The 18,897-nt window shown below is 42.0% G+C and overlaps 1 protein-coding gene and 2 non-coding genes across 3 annotated transcripts; all 3 read left to right on the top strand.

The window, feature by feature from the left end:
- Window positions 1–14,589: 14,589 nt before the first annotated feature.
- RACK1 (receptor for activated C kinase 1) lies at window positions 14,590–18,717 on the top strand. Its single transcript, XM_077138275.1, has 8 exons — window positions 14,590–14,814; window positions 15,669–15,840; window positions 16,255–16,402; window positions 16,610–16,705; window positions 17,066–17,176; window positions 17,381–17,521; window positions 18,071–18,181; window positions 18,607–18,717. The coding sequence occupies exons 1-8, from the start codon at window positions 14,706–14,708 to the stop codon at window positions 18,670–18,672; spliced, it is 954 nt and encodes a 317-aa protein (XP_076994390.1). The 5' UTR covers window positions 14,590–14,705; the 3' UTR covers window positions 18,673–18,717.
- Window positions 15,004–15,071, top strand: LOC143665060 (small nucleolar RNA SNORD95). The gene has a single exon (XR_013166735.1). It is a non-coding gene; the product is annotated as a small nucleolar RNA SNORD95 (small nucleolar RNA).
- LOC143665053 (small nucleolar RNA SNORD96 family) lies at window positions 16,032–16,109 on the top strand. Its single transcript, XR_013166729.1, has one exon. It is a non-coding gene; the product is annotated as a small nucleolar RNA SNORD96 family (small nucleolar RNA).
- Window positions 18,718–18,897: the final 180 nt, after the last annotated feature.

Raw genomic sequence — 18,897 nt, 5'->3', positions numbered from 1 at the left:
CCAACAAATTCTGCAGGTCTTGTTTTGACCCTTGGCTCCTACATACCTGATCCGTGCAGGAAAAGCGGGCTGCAGTCAGGACACCTGGAGGGCCCACCAGCGCTGCGGAGCAGCAGAGACCGGCCGGCGGGCTGCCCATGACTGAGCAGACCCCAGCAGAGCACATGGCAGGGGGGCGGGGCTGAGGGGAAGGAGACTCGAACTGCCACCTGCTGGCCAAATGCTGTAAGTGCAGGTCGCCTGCACCAGACTGGGAGAGAGAGCTTGAGGGAGGGGGAGCCTCACCGTCGCCACCTGCTGCGGAGAAGCGGTAACTGCAGTCAAACCAACTCCCTACCTGCCAAGGTGTTCAGTGTCGAAAATGACCAGGCGGTGGGAAACATCTGAGCAGCGGATCTGTTTTTATTTCTTAATTTTCTTTTTTATTTTCCTCCTTCAAAATATATTTTTTCTATAGATTTTTATCGGTAATATAATTGTCCTTTTCATTATTTTTTTAATTTGTATACTATTATATTTTTACAAATTTTCTATTTTTTATTTCACATACTATTTTTTATTATTCCATTTCATTTATTTTTATTATTACTATTACTTTTCTCTTAAGTTTTCTTTCCGTCTGGTGGGCACCAGCCTAACTTCACTCCCAGTATATCCTGGGGTGTCTTTTTTGATTCTGGGGCCTACTGCTGTTGAGGTGTATTTTGTTGCAGTTCTTGTTTTGTGTTTCATATTTTTATTATATTATTATATTCTATTATTATTATCTCTTTTTTCCTTTCTTTTCTCATTCTTGTGTGTGTGGTGTGCATAGCCTAGGAGTCAAGCCTGGGTCTTCTGTGTGGTGGTCAGCCATTGTGCCACAGAGAACCCGTGCACCCCAGCCTAGCTTATAATAGACACTTAAGTTGAATTGTATCCCCTACACGAAATCCAGACCATGATTTCAAAGAGAATAATCAACAAACAAAGTGTAAAATGAAGCATTCAGCAAAAACTAAGTAAATACAAAACTTTAGAAGACTGAAGGAAATCAACTTGCAAAATAACCATATCAAGATAACTAAATGCCCCAAATGCAACAGAAAATCACAAAGCCCATGAAGATCCAAGCAGAAACGACCCAGCCAAAGGACCAAATCAAAATTCCAGAGGGGACACAGAATATGGAAAAACTACTCAAGGATATTTATAAAGAAATAAAGGATATCAAGAAGACACTAGAAGAGTATGAAGAAGAATTCAGAAAGTTAAATAGAAAAATGGCAGATCTCACAGAAATGAAAGACACAGTAGACCAAATAAAAAATATACTGGAGATACGTGATATCAGATTTGAAGAAACAGAAGGAAGAATAAGTGAGCTAGAAGTTAAAACAATAGAGCTAGAGCATACAAAAGAACAGATGGCAAGAAAGACAGAAAAAAATGCAACTGGATCTTAGGGAAATGGTGGACAGCAAGAGGTGCACAAATATAAGAATTGTTGGTGTCCCAGAGGGAGAAGAGAAAAGGGTTGGGAAAGTTCGTTGAAGATATAACCAGAGAAAACTTCCCAACCCTTATAAAAGGCATGAATATGCAAATCAAGGAGCCCAGCAAATTCCAAATAGAATCACTCCTCCATTTTTAGAAAGACCTATATGCATAGGTAATGAATTACTGTGTATGACAATAAATAATCAAACTACATGGTTTAGGATCAGGAATGATTCTCATAATTACCTATATGTCTATCCCTCTTTTAACTCTACAGGATCAAATGATACTTGCCTATTAAATGGGAGAGAAAGTTGAAATGGATGGCAGTTATGTCATATGGACTGAGCAGTTATCATAATTAATGATTCCTATGGAATTGTAAGAGACGCGGCCCCTGTGGAGCCTCCCATCTCTAATTCAGAGATAACCAAGACTACATGGACAGGCAAGCTATATCAGAGTTTAATACATAGAGGATGATTTGTGCCAAATCCATGGGATGATAAATATAACATTAGTCAGAGAAATTTATAGAAAAATGTCCTGGGACTGAGATCAATTTTTATAGTGAATTCTAGTAACTGTAACTTCTCTTTAAATAGCAGCCATAAACACTGTATGCAAATATGTACTAGAGATCCATATGTATTTGTTAAAGGTCATATGCATATAAGAAATCAAACTTTTGTTTGTGAGACTCGTTCTCTATTCACTTGTCTCCAAGCATTTATGTTGCAGGAAAATGAGATGATTACAGCAGCAAGGAGAAGAAGAGGTATGTGGCCACCAGTGCAGATGTCAGGATCTTGGCAATCCTCTCCAGAAACACAAGTCCTGATCCATTTGGCAAAAGAATATCTGAAAAGGACTAAAAGACTAACTGGACTCATTATTGCAGCTGTCATTGGAATCACTAGATTTATCACTGTGGCTGTGGTCACTGGAACTGCATTGCCTCAAACTATACAGATGCAGCATTATGTAAGAGAAGGGCATAAAAACACCAGTGAGCTGTGGCATAGTCAATCTCATATTGATGAGCAAATTAATAGCAGACTAAAAAATGTAGAGACAGCATTGGTTCATATTGGAGATCAAATGTATAATTTAATTTTTTTATGAAGTTTAAAATGTGACTGGAATGAGAGCAATTTTTGTATTACCCCTTTAAGATATAATCAATCTGAATTAGATTGGGAAAAGGTAAAGAGGTATCTTTTGGGGCATTCAGATAATTTAAGTCTCGATATCTTAGAATTACAAAAAAAGGGTATTAGAAATATCTCAGAATAATTTACATATAGCCTATGCAGATGATATTATACAATCACTTACCCAAGAGCTAAAAAATCTTAACCCTATTTACTGGTGGAAATCACATCATTTTTTGACTACTATAGGCTTAGGTTTGGGGCTGTTTATACTCTTTCTCTTCCTCCTCAGCTGTGTCAAACAACAAATGTTCAAAGTAGCAAGCTAAGCAAAGCCATGCTAACAGTATGATTCTGTCAAAAGCCCTTGGCTCCCTCCCGAATCAAAGTCAGAGAGCTTGACTATAGCCAATGATGGGTAAGACCCTTCCTTCAGAGCTTAAGTGCAACCTAAGACAGGCATAGTCACCTCGGCTTATAAAATAAAAAAGAGGAAATGTGGGAGCAAGGGTTAAAACAAGACATGCAGAATTTGTTGGGAGCAGCTGGCAGCAGGCAGGTGGCAGCAGGAAACTGGGGAGATTGTTATATAGAGCAGTCTGGGAGGAAGAGAATGTTCACCCCAAATGGTTATGTTAAGTATGGAAGAAGAGAGCACTGAAAGATAAGCACTCTGTTCCCTCAGGAAATGCATACATGCCTTTTGTCACCCTGCAGTATACAGATCCTTAAGCAGGATCTGGTTAAGAATAAAGTTGTCTGTTGTCTGTTGTCTGTTATCACTGATCTTCAGACCCCCTGATCCCATCTCTTTCTCATAATTCCTGAACATCCTTTGAGCTTTGGTCCATGGGAAGCAACAATAATATAGCACAGTAACAAATAGAAAGGGATAAATTACATGACCATATGAATTGATGCTGTAATACATTCGACAAAATCCAGCATCCTTTCCTGATAAAAACACTTCAAAAGTTAGGCATCAAAGGAAACTTTCTCAATATCATAAAGGGCATATAGGAAAAACCCATAGCCAGTATCATACTTAATGGTGAGAAATTGAAGGCATTCCCCTTGAGATCAGGGATAATTGCCACCGCTATTATCCAACATTGTATTAGAAATACTAGCTGGAGCAATTCGACAGGAAAAAGAAGTAAAAGGCACCCAAATAGGAAAGGAAGAAGTAAAACTTTCATTATTTGCAGATGACATGATCCTATACTTAGGAAACCCTGAGAAATCTACAGCAAAACTACTTGAGCTAATAAACAAATTCACCAAAGTGGCAGGATACAAGATTGTTGTACAAAAATCAGTAATGTTTCTGTACACAAGCAATGACCTATCTGAGTTGACAACTAAGGAAAAAATTCCATTCAGAATAGCAACCAGAAGAATTAGGTACCTATGAATAAGCCTAACCAGGGATGTCAAGGATTTATACACAGAAAATCACCAAAAATAAAATTGCTAAAAAAAAATTTTTTTAATGCTCTAATAGAAAGATATTCCATGTTTATGGATAGGAAAATCGAATATCATCAAGATGTCAATTCTACCCAAACTGATATGCAGATTCAATACAATACCAATAAAAACCCCAACAACCTACTTAAAATACTTGGGGTAAAAACTGGTTATCAAATTTATATGGAAGGGAAAGAGACCTTGAATAGCTAAAACTACTCTAAAATAGAAGAGTGAACTGGGAGGTCTATCACTTCCTGACTTTAAAGTTTACTATAAAGCCACAGTGGTCAGAACAGTATAGTACTGGCACAAAGACAGAAGGACTGACCAGTGGAATAGAATAAAGAGTGCAGAGATTGACCACCAAATTTATGGACATTTGATCTTCAATAAAGCCTCCAAATCCACTGAATTGGGACAAAATAGTCCTTTCAATACATGGGCATGAGAGAACTGGATTTCAATAGCCAAAAGAATGAAAGAGGATCCCTACCTTACACCTTATACAAAAGTTAATTCAAAATGGATCAAAGACCTAAATCTAAGAGCCAGTAACATAAAACTTCTTGAAAAAAATGTAGGGAAACATCTTCAAGATCTAGTAATAAGAGGTAACTTCTTAAACTATACAGCTAAAACACAAGCTGTGAAAGAAAAAAATAGACAAATGGGAACTCCTTAAGAGCAAGAGCTTCTGTACCTCAAAGGACTTTGTGAAAAAGTGAAGAGGCAACCAACTCAATGGGAGAAAATATTTGGAAACCACATATTGGATAAAGTCTGATATTTTGTGCACATAAAGAAATTATACAGCTCACCAATAAAAGAACAAACAACCCAATTATAAAATGGACAGAGGGGATGAATAGGCACTTTTCTGAAGAGCAAATACAGATGGCTATAAAGCACATGAAGAGCTGCTCATCATCATTGGCTGTAAGGGAAATGCAAATTAAGATGACAATAAGATATCACCTCACACCTATAATGGCTGATATTAAACAAACAGGAAAATATAAATGTTGGAGAGAATGCAGAGAAATTGGAACACTTATTCACTGTTGATGGAAATCTAAAATGCTTTAGCTGCTGTGGAAATCAGTTTGGCAATTCCTCAGAAAACTAAATAGCGAGTTGTCCTTTGACCCAGCAATACCTATATTTGATATATACCCAGAAGAATTGAGGGTAATGATACAAACAGGAATTTGCACACCAGTAACAGCACTATTCGAAATTGCCAAGTGATGGAAAGAATCCAGGCATCCTTCAACAGATGAGTGAATAAACAAAATGTGGCATTTATATACAGTGGAATATTATGCAGCATTTAGACAAAATGATGTCCCAAAACATATGAAAATGTGGATGAACCTTGAGGACATAGTGCTGAGTAATATGTCCTTGAGGACATAGTGTTTGAAATAAGTCCAAACACAAAAGGACAGATACTTATGATTCCACTATTATGACTCTGATAAAGCCACCAGTGTTCTGGAGCAGCTAGAAGGAAAAATCTGAGATGAGGGCATGATAGCCCATGACAGACTCTAGGAACTTTTCTGTAGCTGCTTGTTGAACTGTGCTTTGAAAATTATTGATATATATATATATATATATACACATACAAATATATATACATATTGTATATATTAGCATTTACAACAAAAATCATTTTTAAAAATCAGCAGTTATAGTAATATTAGATGAAATTAATTCCTGACATAAAAAATTTGAAAATATTTAGTAACATAACTCACTACTATAGCAAAGTTAATATTTGTAATAACTTTTTACTTGATATTTTGAGAAGGCACACAGTCTGAATGGTCAACCAAATGGTATTTAAGATAGTGTTTAATATTTAAAATTCAAGAAACTCTGATACCTGTATCTACAGATTTTTTTCCTCCCTTGCTTTAATTTTAAATTGGTTTATGAAATATATTATACAAACAGGCTTTATGATGATTACTTAGATTTTTTTGATATGTCTATGGATAAGCTAACTAACATATACATTTTAGGTGGTTAAGGTTTCCATATGTTAATTGTGAGAATATTTTTATCAGAAAATATTTAGTAGCATAGTTCATTATTATAGCAATACAGATATTTGTAAGAACTTCCTCCTTGATATTTTGAGAGCATTCACAGTTTTAACAGCTTATCAAATGGTATCTGTTAGTGTTTAACACATAGAATTTAAGAACTTTGCTATCTGAATTTGTAGATTTTTTCCTTGTTAATTTTAAATTGGTTTATGAAATTTACTGCAAAAACACAGATTTTATTATGATTATTTGGCTACTTTATTTAAATACACCTATGGTTAAGCTAGCTAAGATATCCATTTTTGGTGGTTCTAAGTGTATTCTTTGTTTTAATAAATTTAAAAATATGCAAAGGGGAGACAGGTATAGATTAAGCTTTTCCATTCTCATAGGGGAAAATTGGAAGGAAAATTGATCAAGGGCTCCAAACAATTCTGAAATGCTGTGGGGCATATACTATTAGATTTCAATGTCTGAGAGTCATCCACAGAAAGATGTTTTGTCCTGTGGGCTTGATAAAGTGGCAGCTCCACTTTCCCAAATGATTGCATAGTGTACATGCTCTCCCAAAAGCAGCAGTGAAGGTTCCAACCTCTGAGAACACTGAGATGACAGCCAGACTCTCTGCAAGCCCTAGGGAATAGAATCAACCCTCTCCAAAAAGTGAGATGGCAGCCAGACTCACTGCAACCCCTGGGGCACATGCTCCACTCTCTCTGAAGACTGGGGTGGCACCACACTTCCTGAAAAATGAGGCACAATTTCTTCCCTCTACAAGTGCTGGGGTATACTCACCCTTTCTACATACATGGATGGGTCTGCTCTCTTGGACTGAGAATTTGTCTTCAGTACAGGCCTCAGTTTCAATAATTCTCCCTTTGAAGTCATAGTTCCTTCAATCTGTCCTTTTTCTGTCCCTTTTAGTTCATGCTGGCAGTGTTTCCACTCATGCAGGTCTTGCAGAATGCTTGGTTTCACATGCAACACACAGGAGTCCAAACCATTAGACAAAAGAACTTTCCAAAAATTCTTTCTGGATAACTGCATTTCCAATACTGAGTTGCACTGAAATGGCTGGCTCATTCCATGTACAGTTAAATTCTCAGAAGGAGCAATATCCTCTGTGGACTCACTTTCTGAAAGCTCAGAATTTTCTAAACCATTAATCTCTGGTTTCTTTGTGTCCAAGAGTTCAGTTCTCAATTTCTCCCCTTCCTCTCACATTTTACTATAAACTGCATGTAGAAATCAGGCTGCATTTTTCACATTTAGTTTGGAATCTCCTTAGTTAAATATCTAAGTGTATCACTTTCAAATTCTGCCTTCTATCAGACATCAGAAACTAATTTTGCCAAATTCTCTGCCACTTTCAAACAAGCATCACCTTTCTTCCAGTTTGTTTTGGTTTGGTTTTTTGCATGGGCAGGCACTGGGAATCAAACCCGGGTCTCTGGCATGGCAGGCGAGAATTCTGTCTGCTGAGCCACTGTGGCCCGTCCACCTTTCTTCCAGTTTGTAATGACACATTCATCATTTCTGTCTAAGGCCTCATTAGAAGTACCTTTAGCATTGATACTCCTACAAATAGTTGCTCCAAAGCACCCTAGGCCTTTTCACTCACAATTCTTCTAGCCTCTACCCAATACCAAATTACAAAGCTATTTCCACAGTTTTGTTATGTGCAATAGCAGCACCCCACTCTTCTGGTACCAAAATCTATTTAGTTCATTAGGCTGTTTAAAGCAATATAATATGAAATGGTTCAACTTGAACAATGAGAATATATTCACTTGTGGTTAGAAGCCAGGAAAGTGTCTACATCAAGGCATCATCAAGGTGATGATTTCTTCCCAAAGACTGTGGTGTTCTGGCTTGGAGATCCTTGTTTCCTCTGTCACATGACAAGACACATAGCAGCATCTACTGGGCTCTCCCTTATCTTCCAGATTCCATTGTTTTCAGCTTCTTGCTTCCATGAGTTTCTCTCTCTCGAGCTCTCCTTTCTTTCTGTCTCTTTCTCTTTCTCTCTCCCCCTCCCTCCCTCCCTCTCTCCTTCCCTCCTTCTCTCTCCCTCTCCATCCTATTTGTAAAGGAATCAGTAAGAGGATTAAGACCTGAATGAGGTGGGTCACACATTAACTTAAGTAGGCTCATCAAATTATCCTACTTAAAGTGGGTCCACACCTGCAGCAATGGATTGACTTTAAGAGCATGCTTTTCTGGGTTACATGCAGTTTTGAGACACCAGAGGTCACAAAACAAGTTTTAACAAATTAAAAAATATAAAATTCTTACAATATATCTTCTCTGACCACAATAGACTGAGGCTACTAATTAACAACAGAGGAGAAGAACTTAAAAATTCACAAATATGTGTGAATTAAACAATACATTTTAAACAACCAAATGTTCAAAGCAGAAGTAATGAGGGTAAATCAGGAAATATTCAGAGGAGAATGAAAATGAAAATGCAACATAAGTGAGCTTATAGATACAGCAAAGGTAGAGTTGAGAAGGAAAAGTATAGCTCTAAATGCTTACATTTTAAAAAGAAGAAAGATTTAAAAAAAAAAAAAAGGAGACTTCTGGGTCAAGATGGCGGCTTAACAACGTGCGCATTTTAATTCGTCCTCCAGAACAACTACTAAATAACCAGAAACAGTACAGAACAGCTCCTGGGGCCACGTCAGTGACCAGACACACAGTGTACCCCAGTCTGGACCAGCTGGACCAGCTGCGAGCACCCCCCAGAACCGTGAGTTCCCAAATCTATGGCGGCCAGCGTTCCTCCCCCCACAGGCCACTTCCCAGAGGGGAAAGGAAAGGACTTTACCAGCAGCAGGGACTGGGCACAATCAAACACCAATTGTGGAACTAATTAAAAAATTCTGACTACTAAAAATAGGCCCCCAGCTTAGGTGAACCTGATCAAAGCGGAGGTTGCTCATTTTTGCCCTGGCGCAAAGGAGGCAGGACTGACAGAAAAAGGGGGGGGGAAGGAGGGAAACAGAGGTTTTTGTGGCTGTGTATCTACAGGGGCTTGACTGCCTCTGGATACAGCAGCAGGACTTTTCAGGCTGCAACTGCCCCAGGCATAGGCAGAAGTGAGCTCTTTGGGGGGCTTGTCTGGGGCCTGTGCCTTCCCCAGGGGAGGGGTGAAGCCCCACACAGGTGGAATCCCTCCATCAAGGAATTCAGACACCAGGGCTTGGTAATTTGAAGCCATTGGAACCGGCTTGCAACCTCTCCTCTGTCTCCACCACACCCCCAGCAGGGAGAGTCTGCCAAAGTTAAAGGAACCACATCATCTTATGCTGGTGGGACCTGCAGTCAGACAAGTGCAACATACTGGGCAGGATAAGGAAAACAGAGTTCAGAGAGTTCACAGGAAAGTCTTTCAACCTGCTGGGTCTCACCGTCAAGGAAAACCGATGCAGGTGACTCTATCCTCCTGATAGGAGGCCAGTTTGGTCTGGGAAAATCTGGATGGGGTATATAATATCTAAGTAGGCCCTCCTAAGTGTGCGGGTGGGGGGAGGCACCATACAAGCAGGGCAAGAAACAAGAAAACAAGAACTGAAAATTTCTCCTCTGTTAAACAAAACTTAAGCTAGAGGTCCAGATAAAGCTGAACGGAATGTCAAAGAACAGATAGACAACAAATTCATCAAGCAAGAAAACCCTAGATAAAAGAAGTGAAAGCAATCTCCAGAATAAACTAATTAAGGTAATTAAATGCCTAGACACCAGCAAAAAATAACAAATCACACTAGGAAAATTGAAGAAAGGGCCCAGCCAAAGGAACAAACCAACAATTCAAATGACATACAGGAACTGACACAATTAATTCAGAATGTACGAACAGACATGGAAAACCTCATCAAAAACCAAATCAATGAATTGAGGGAGGATATAAAGAAGGCAAGGAAAGAACAAAAAGAAGAAACTGAAAGTCTGAAAAAACAAATCACAGAACTTATGGGAATGAAAGACACAGTAGAAGAGATGAAAAAAACAATGGAAACCTACAATGGTAGATTTCAAGAGACAGAACATAGGATTTCAAAACTGGAGGACGGAACATCTGAAATCCGACAAGAAACAGAAACTATAGGGAAAAAAAAAAGGAAAAATATGATCAGGGACTCAGGGAATTGAAAGACAATATGAAGCTCATGAATATATGTGTTGTGGGTATCCCAGAAGGAGAAGGGAAGGGAAAAGGAGGAGAAAAACTAATGGAGTAAATTATCACTGAAAATTTCCCAACTCTTATGAAAGACTTAAAATTACAGATCCAAGAAGGGCAGCGTACCCCAAAGAGAATAGATCCAAATAGACATATTCCAAGACATTTACTAATCAGAATGTCAGAGGTCAAAGAGAAAGAGAGGATCTTGAAAGCAGCAAGAGAAAAGCAATCCATCACATTCAAGGGAAGCCCAATAAGACTATGCACAGATTTCTCAACAGAAACCATGGAGGTGAGAAGACAGTGGGATAATATATTTAAATTATTAAAAGATAAAAACTGCCAACCAAGAATTCTATATCCAGCAAAACTGTTCTTCAAAAATGAGGGAGAAATTAAAACATTTTCAGACAAAAAACCACTGAGAGAATTTGTGACCAAGAGACCAGCTCTGCAAGAAATACTAAAGGGAACACTAGAGACAGATATGAAGACAGAAGAGAGAGGCATGGAGAAGAGTGTAGAAATGAAGACTATGAGTAAAAGTAAAAAGAAGGAAAATTAGATATGACATATAAAATCCAGAAGGCAAAATAGTAGAAGAAAGTACTACCCATGCAGTAATAACACTGAATATTAATGGTTAAACTCTCCAATCAAAAGACACACTCTGGCAGAATGGATTAAAAAACAGGACCCATCTATATGCTGTCTCTACTCAAAGGACACAAGGCCAAGGACACAAATGGACATTTACACACCAATATTTATAGCAAAATTATTAACAATTACCAAGAGATGGAAACAGCCAAAATGTCCATCAACAGACAGTTGACTAAACAAACTGTGACATTTACATAAGATGGAATATTATGCAGCTGTACGACAAAATAAAGTTATGAAGTATGTAACAACATGAATGGACCTTAAGGACATTATGCTGAGTGTGATTAGCCAGAAACGAAAGGACAAATACTGTATGGTCTCACTGATATGAACTGACATTAGTGAATAAACTTGGAATATTTCCTTGGTAACAGAGACCATCAGGAGATAGAAATAGGGTGAGATATTGGGTAATTGGAGCTGAAGGAATACAGATTGTGCAACAGGACTGAATATAAAAACTCAGAAATGGACAGCACAATACTACCTAACTGTAATGTAATTATGTTAAAACACTGAATGAAGCTGCATGTGAGAATGACAGAGGGAGGAGGGCTGGGGACATAAATAAAATCAGAAAGAAAGATAGATGTTAAAGATCGAGATGATATAATCTTAGGAATGCCTAGAGTGTATAATAATAGTGAAATGTACAATGTACAAATTTTAAAAATGTTTTTGCATGAGGAAGAACAAAGGAACGTCACTATTGCAGGGTGCTGAAAACAGATGATAATACTTAAAAATATCACCTTATGTGTGAGACTAAAGCAAAAAATGTTTGTTACAAAATTTATATTTCGACTAGAGCATTTCCTAATATAACTCGTGTAGATAGTTTGATTGAATGTCATAAGTACTTGGAATCTCAGGTAGGACATGAGATTTCGTTGGTTTGTCCAGAGTGATGCCCCGATGAATCCCAGAGTGATTTGATCAGTGACTGGAAATGTATTTGCAAGCCCCCTTCGGGGAATGGTGAGAGTGGGGAGAAATTCAACTTCCCCAAGTTGAATTCTTGATATTCTCACAAGCAGTGTGGACAACCAAAGCCATAGGCTGAGCCCCCAGTCTTGGGGTGTGTTCATATGAAACTTAACCCCACAAAGGATAGGTCAAGTCTGCTTAAAATTTAGGCCTAAGAGTCACCCCCAAGAGAGCCTCTTTTGTTGCTCAGATGTGGTCTCTCTCTCCAGCCAACATGACGAGCAGTCTCACCACCCTCCCCCTCTCTGCATGGGACATGACTCCCAGAGGTGTGGACCTTCCTGGCAACGTGGGACAGAGATCCTGGAATGACCTGAGACTCAGCATCAAGGGACTGGGAAAACCCTAGAATAAGCTGAGAATTAACATCAAGGGATTGAGAGAACCTTCTCGACCAAAGGGGGAAGAATGAAATGAGACTAAGTGTCAATGGCTGAGAGATTCCAAACAGAGTTGAGAGGTTATCCTGGAGGTTATTCTTATTCATTAAGTAGATATCACCTTGTTGTTCAAGACGTAGCGGAGAGGCAGGAGGGAACTGCCTGAAAATGTAGAGCTGTGTTCCAGTAGCCATGTTTCTTGATGATGATTGAACAATGATATAGTTTTCACAATGAGACTCTGTGAATGTGAAAACCTTGTGTCTGATGCCCCTTTTAGCTACTATAGCAACAGAAGAGTAGAACATATGGAATAAAAATAAATAATAGGGGGAACAAATGTTAAAACAAATTTAGTTTGAAATGCTAGTGGTAAATGAAAGCGAGGGGTAAGGGGTATGGTATGTATAATTTTTTTTCTCTGTTATCGTTTTATTTCTTTTTCTGTTGTCTTTTTATTTCTTTTTCCAGATCGATGCAAATGTTCTAAGAAATGATGAACATGCAACTATATGATGATATTAAGAATTACCGATTGTATATGTAGAATGGAATGATATCTTAATGTTTTGTTTAATTTTTTTAATTAATAAAAAAAGTTAAAAAATAAATAAAAATAAAAAAGGGACTCTCTCCAAAATGTTTCCTTTTTAAAGGATTCCAATGAACTAATCAAGACCCACCTGGAATAAGTACAGTCACAACTCCATGGAAGCCATCTAATCAAAAGTTACTACCCACAATTGGGAGGGTCACAGCTCCATGGAAACAATCAAAACGCTCTCACCCAGCAATACTGAATGAGAATTAAAGGACATGGCTTTTCTGGGGTCCACCACAGATTCAAACCAGCACAGGCCTCCTCCATTGTGAATCCCAAACACTGCCGCCATGAACCCCAGGGTACGATGTCCATTCCTGTACCCACACTCAGTTCCTCCAGGTATATATTGAGCAATAGCATTGAAGGATCATATGGCAACCCCACCCCTAGCCTCCTGTGGAACCACCAGTTATATTCCTTTGTTAAACCCTATCTTCTCTGTTATAATTCCTCCTTCTCCTTTGATCTTTCTTCCAGTCTTTAAGGGTATTTGGGCTAAGCCCATTCTAACTTTTTCATGTTGGAAAAGGCTGTCAATAATATGGGACATGGGGATAGAACTAGTCGATGTTCTGGAGAGGCTAGGCTCTCTGATTTCAGGACTTATCTGGCGTAGGAACCAGGAGGGTGTAGGTTTCTGGAAAGTAATCTCAGTTAGAGCCCTAGGTGTTCTTTAGGGTAAACAGGAATGGTTTTGGTTTGGGTTTGGCATACCATGGCAATTAGCTATATCTAGCAGAAATTTGCATAAGAGTAGTGTTCGGAATAGCCTCTTAACTCTATTTCAACACTCTTAGTCACTGATATTTTATTTTGTTACATTTCTTGTCCCCCTTTTGGTCAGGAAGGCATTGCTGATCCCATGTGCTAGGGCCAGGCTCATCCCTAGGAGTCATGTCCCACCTTGTCAGGGAGACTCACCCCTGGATGTCATGCCCCACATAGAGGAGAGGGTAATGAGTTTACTCACAGAGTTTAGGAGATGTATTTTTTTTTAAGTTGTTTTATTCACACACCATACAAGCTAACCAACATGGGCAATCAATGGCTCACAGTATACTTTCAGAGTTGTACGTTCGTCAACACAATTTTGGAGCATTTTCATTACTGCTAAAAAGGAAAAAAAAATCCATGCCCTTTTGAGACCCCTATGATTGACACTTAGCTTCAGTGTGGTACCTTTCTCACAACTCATGGAAGAATCGTAATTACTGCTAACTATAGCGCATAATTTGCATCGGGTGTATTTTTTCCGTTTATGCCACCCTATTCTTAACTCTTTGTAACAGTGACTTTCTTATTCATGGAAAAACATTCTTCTATTTATATCATTAATCAAGTCATCGTCCACAACTGTGTGTTTTACAATCCCATGTTTAGGGTCATGTGTGGCACTACAAGGAAACCTAGAGGATGAAACAAGAGGAGCCCTTTCAAACCCTTAGTCGCGTTAGCTTCAGAAACTACTTGTACGGCTCTGTCAAATTATGGAGGGAACCATGATGCCCTGTGCTCTAAATGGCGCCGCCATCTTTGACGGAAGTGACTCGCGGGAGCCGCCATTTTGGCCGGGCGGGAGGTTATTTCCGGTTCCGGTGGCGCGGTGCTCTTCCTTTTTCACGGCGGGGCAGTGGCTGTCTCGGTTGTGGTTCTCGGCTCTCCGGACCATCCGGTGCCATCCTCGTCGCTGCGGCGACCTCGACACCCGCCGCCGCCATGACTGAGCAGATGACTCTCCGTGGCACCCTGAAGGGCCACAACGGCTGGGTGACCCAGATCGCTACTACTCCGCAGTTCCCGGACATGATCCTGTCAGCTTCGCGAGGTACGAGCTGAGGTGCGGGGGCCGGGTGGGGACGGCGTTCGCTCGCGGCGGACCCAGGGCCCCACTCCGTCCGGTGTAACTCCGCGCGCCGCCCGCGTTTTGCAGAGGGGGACGTGACTCGGCCCTTGGCCTGCGGGAGCATTGGCGGGGGTGGGGGGTGTCCCATTTCCTGTCCCTCGGGGCCCGGGCGGAGCGGTGATGATCCCAACATGCCATCTGAGCGCCCGTGCTGAGACCCAGAGGCTGTTTCTGAGCTGCCGCCGGGCCCTGCTAGGGAGGGGTGGGCTCACAGGGGCCTCGTGCCCGTCCGCCCTGCCCTTTGCCCCCTCGGCCCTCCTTGGCTTTTGCCCTCCCTGTGGGCCCGCAGCGTCGGGGGCTTCCCGTGCCTTCTGAGAGCGCCCAGGTGGTTAGGAGGCAGCTGGGACTCGACCTGCTGCTGGTGCTTAGTGGTGAGCCTTAGTGCCGGGCACGCGCGTGCAGGAAAGCCTGCGGGCTGGCAGCGCCCGAGCAGCATTTCCAGCGGTTGCAGAAAGGTCCACAAGTCGTTAGAGCTCAGACCAGATAGGAGATAAATGTCTTAATGGGTTCGGGTCCCAGAAAAGGACATCCGTCGTCGCATTCGGAGTTCTGTACACCTGACGGAATCTCATGCACAGCTTGGCCTTACTCTGGGTTAGTGAACTTGTCTTGGCTTGCGGACTCCCTTCCCCCTCACCTGACTCTAATTTGTCATTTTGTGAGCCCTCTGTGACCTTGAGATGTCCGGGTTAGCCCGTAGGTCAGTGAGGAGGCTGGAGACCGGCAGGATGGCGAGGATTGAGGCGGCTGAGTGTCCATTTCGGTTTTCTCTCTAGACAAGACCATCATCATGTGGAAGCTGACCAGAGACGAGACCAACTATGGTATTCCCCAGCGTGCTCTGCGGGGTCACTCTCACTTTGTCAGTGATGTGGTCATCTCCTCGGATGGCCAGTTTGCCCTCTCAGGCTCCTGGGATGGAACCCTGCGCCTCTGGGATCTCACAACGCAAGTAGCTGCTCACTTAGACCTGGGGCCTTGGGGAAGAGCTGGGCAAAGTGAAGTAGAGGTGGTAGGGAGAAGTGGGTAGAGTAAAGGAGGTCATGTCGGGGTTACTCACCTGAGTCTTGCTGGGGAGCGGTCTGAGTATCTTGGCCTGGCACCTCGGTGTGGTTGGGCACGTGGCAGGGGTCATGGAGGACCCTGGTGATGACAGACGACATTGTCCACCTATCCCCATGGGGCATGAGGACATGTCCTGCAATTCTGAGGGGGTTCTCTCGCATAGACTCAGCCAGGGACTTGTGGTCGGGACTGTGTGTGGCATTGGGGGGTAATTCACCACTGAGACAGGACATGACGAAACTGTGGAGAGACCGTTTGCAGGCTCTGCTTAGAGAGTGACCATGTCCTCCCTCCCAGGGGCACCACCACACGCCGGTTTGTAGGCCACACTAAGGATGTGCTGAGTGTGGCTTTCTCCTCTGACAACCGGCAGATTGTCTCTGGCTCCCGAGACAAGACCATCAAGCTGTGGAACACTTTGGGAGTCTGCAAGTACACAGTCCAGGTAAAGCAGAGGCATTGGTCGGGAGCCTGGTGCAGGTGTTGGAGCTCCTCCTCTTCCATTTCTCCTTGTCTTATGCCAGGAGCCTAAAAGTTCTGGGGAGGAGGATATAAGGCTGCCGACACCCACCCCACACGGCTGAGGGAAGGCTGGGGCAGTTAGAATTTTATGTCATGGGATGGTTTCCCTTTGCTTCCTTTCCATCTGTAGGATGAGAGCCACTCAGAGTGGGTGTCTTGTGTCCGCTTCTCGCCCAACAGCAGCAACCCCATCATCGTTTCCTGCGGCTGGGACAAGCTGGTCAAGGTGCGCTTGGGGCCAGGGGACAGGTGGGTGTGGGCTCCAGCTCTGAATACTTTGTAGGTTCCTTTAATTGACTTTTTTTCCTTTGGCTGTTGTTTTTCCAATTCCGGCCATAAATTTCTGGTATTAATAGCAAGAGGGGAAAAGTATGGAGTAGTTTGAGCCCAGAGCCTTTGTAAGACTCCACACAGCATTTAGTAACTGTTTTAAAACCCAGTTGTCTTTAAGTGGCCAAGAGAAATTCTTCAACCTCTTTTTACTGATAAATGATGGTCATTCCTCCCAGGAATGTTTTCAAATAAGGTATCATGTTAGGCCCCAAGCCGGCTTCCTCACCTGTGGGTCCTCTGCCCCTCTTTTTAGGTATGGAACCTGGCTAACTGTAAGCTGAAGACCAACCATATTGGCCACACGGGCTACCTGAACACTGTCACTGTCTCTCCAGATGGATCCCTCTGTGCTTCTGGAGGCAAGGTATTCAGGAGCCAGGGGCCTCCTACTCTTAAAGTGGGGGGTGGGGGAGGCTGAACATGCCTTTCGCAGGGGACACTTTGAGGCGTTTGCTTACAGGAAGCTTGGGAAAGGGGGTAGGGGGGCTTAAGAGTTGATTAGGACAAAACATTGGGAAATGGAGTTGATTTCCGGGAACAGTCACAGTGACCCAGTGGTGTCTTCCAGGATGGCCAGGCCATGCTGTGGGACCTAAACGAAGGCAAGCACCTCTACACGCTGGACGGCGGGGATATCATCAATGCCCTCTGCTTCAGCCCCAACCGCTACTGGCTCTGTGCTGCCACGGGCCCCAGCATCAAGATCTGGGTGAGTGTGAATACAGTTCAGACTGAGTGCCTGGCTGTACTTTGGAAGTCCTGCCAGTGTGATGGTTACACACATGGTAATATACCATCTTACCACATGCTGAGATTTGTCAATCTCAAGGCTCAAGAAGGGCAAGTTAAAAGTAGTTAAGACTTCGTAGGTTTGGGTTTTAAAATGGGAGACTTAAGTTACAGCAGCTTACTCAGCCCAGCACATTTGGGTCCAGATAATTCTTTGTTGTCAGAGTGCTGTCTGGTGCATTTTGGGGATGTTTAGGGGCAATCCAGGCCTCTACCCACTAGGCACTTGTAGAAAACCTCTTCCCCCTCAGTAGTGACAGTCAAAAACACGTCCAGAGATGGCCAGATAATAGGGAAGGTATAGGGGCTGGAGAAGACACAGTCCTGTATTGAGAACCACTGAGTTACACAGGGGCTGCTGAGTGGTGAGCTCTGTTTGGGTATAGAAAATCTTTGGTTTTTTTTTAAGCAACATTAGAGAAATGTCTGACATTAAACGTATTAATGGTTTCTTTGCCCTGCTTACCAGGACTTGGAGGGCAAGATCATTGTAGATGAACTGAAGCAAGAAGTTATTAGTACCAGTAGCAAGGCAGAGCCACCCCAGTGCACCTCTCTGGCCTGGTCTGCTGATGGCCAGGTAAGTGGGCTTGTCCTCTTGGGTCACTAGGCTTCAACCATTTTCTCCCCTCCTTTCTGCTCTTCATGTGACTAATCTGCCAGTTACAAGATTTATCTCTTTGACATAAGGTAAAATAACAGTGAAAAGATTAGCCATATTTATTTAGGAGGACCTAATTAGGTCTGCCAGTGAATTGCAAAGTACATGCTACTGACATGATTCTGTGATCTGGAGTACTTTGGCTACCTGCACTTTGAGGTGAATGCCTTGATGAACTTGAGTCATTGGAAGTGACTCCTTTGTACTAGCTGTTCCTTACTCTAGGAGTGCAGTCACTACCCACCGTCTGGGATCTTAGAGAAGAGCCATCTGAGCAGCACTAGTGAAACTGTAGAGCACTGACTGGCCTGATCTAATCTGATGTGATTTCTCCTTTCTTGCAGACACTGTTTGCTGGTTACACAGACAACCTGGTGCGAGTGTGGCAGGTGACCATCGGCACCCGGTAAAATTATGGCAGAGCTTTAGAAATAAAGGAAAAACTGGTTTTCTGACTTTTTGAAAGTGTGTTTCTCTGATAAGCAAAAAGCCACTTTCATATCCATCCTGCTTCCTGGTGAGAAAGCAAAAAACACTGATTAAACACTGAAAACTGGAAGTAGGGTGATGAGATGTGTGGACCAGGTAAATACGGCTTGGGATAGGGGGTTGTCAGTCTGTTCAGGCCCCCTATG

Source organism: Tamandua tetradactyla, chromosome 20 (genome assembly GCF_023851605.1).
Source record: "Tamandua tetradactyla isolate mTamTet1 chromosome 20, mTamTet1.pri, whole genome shotgun sequence".
Taxonomy (NCBI): domain Eukaryota; kingdom Metazoa; phylum Chordata; class Mammalia; order Pilosa; family Myrmecophagidae; genus Tamandua; species Tamandua tetradactyla.
Note: the sequence above shows the minus strand (reverse complement) of the source record. Positions and strands in the feature narration are given on the sequence as shown.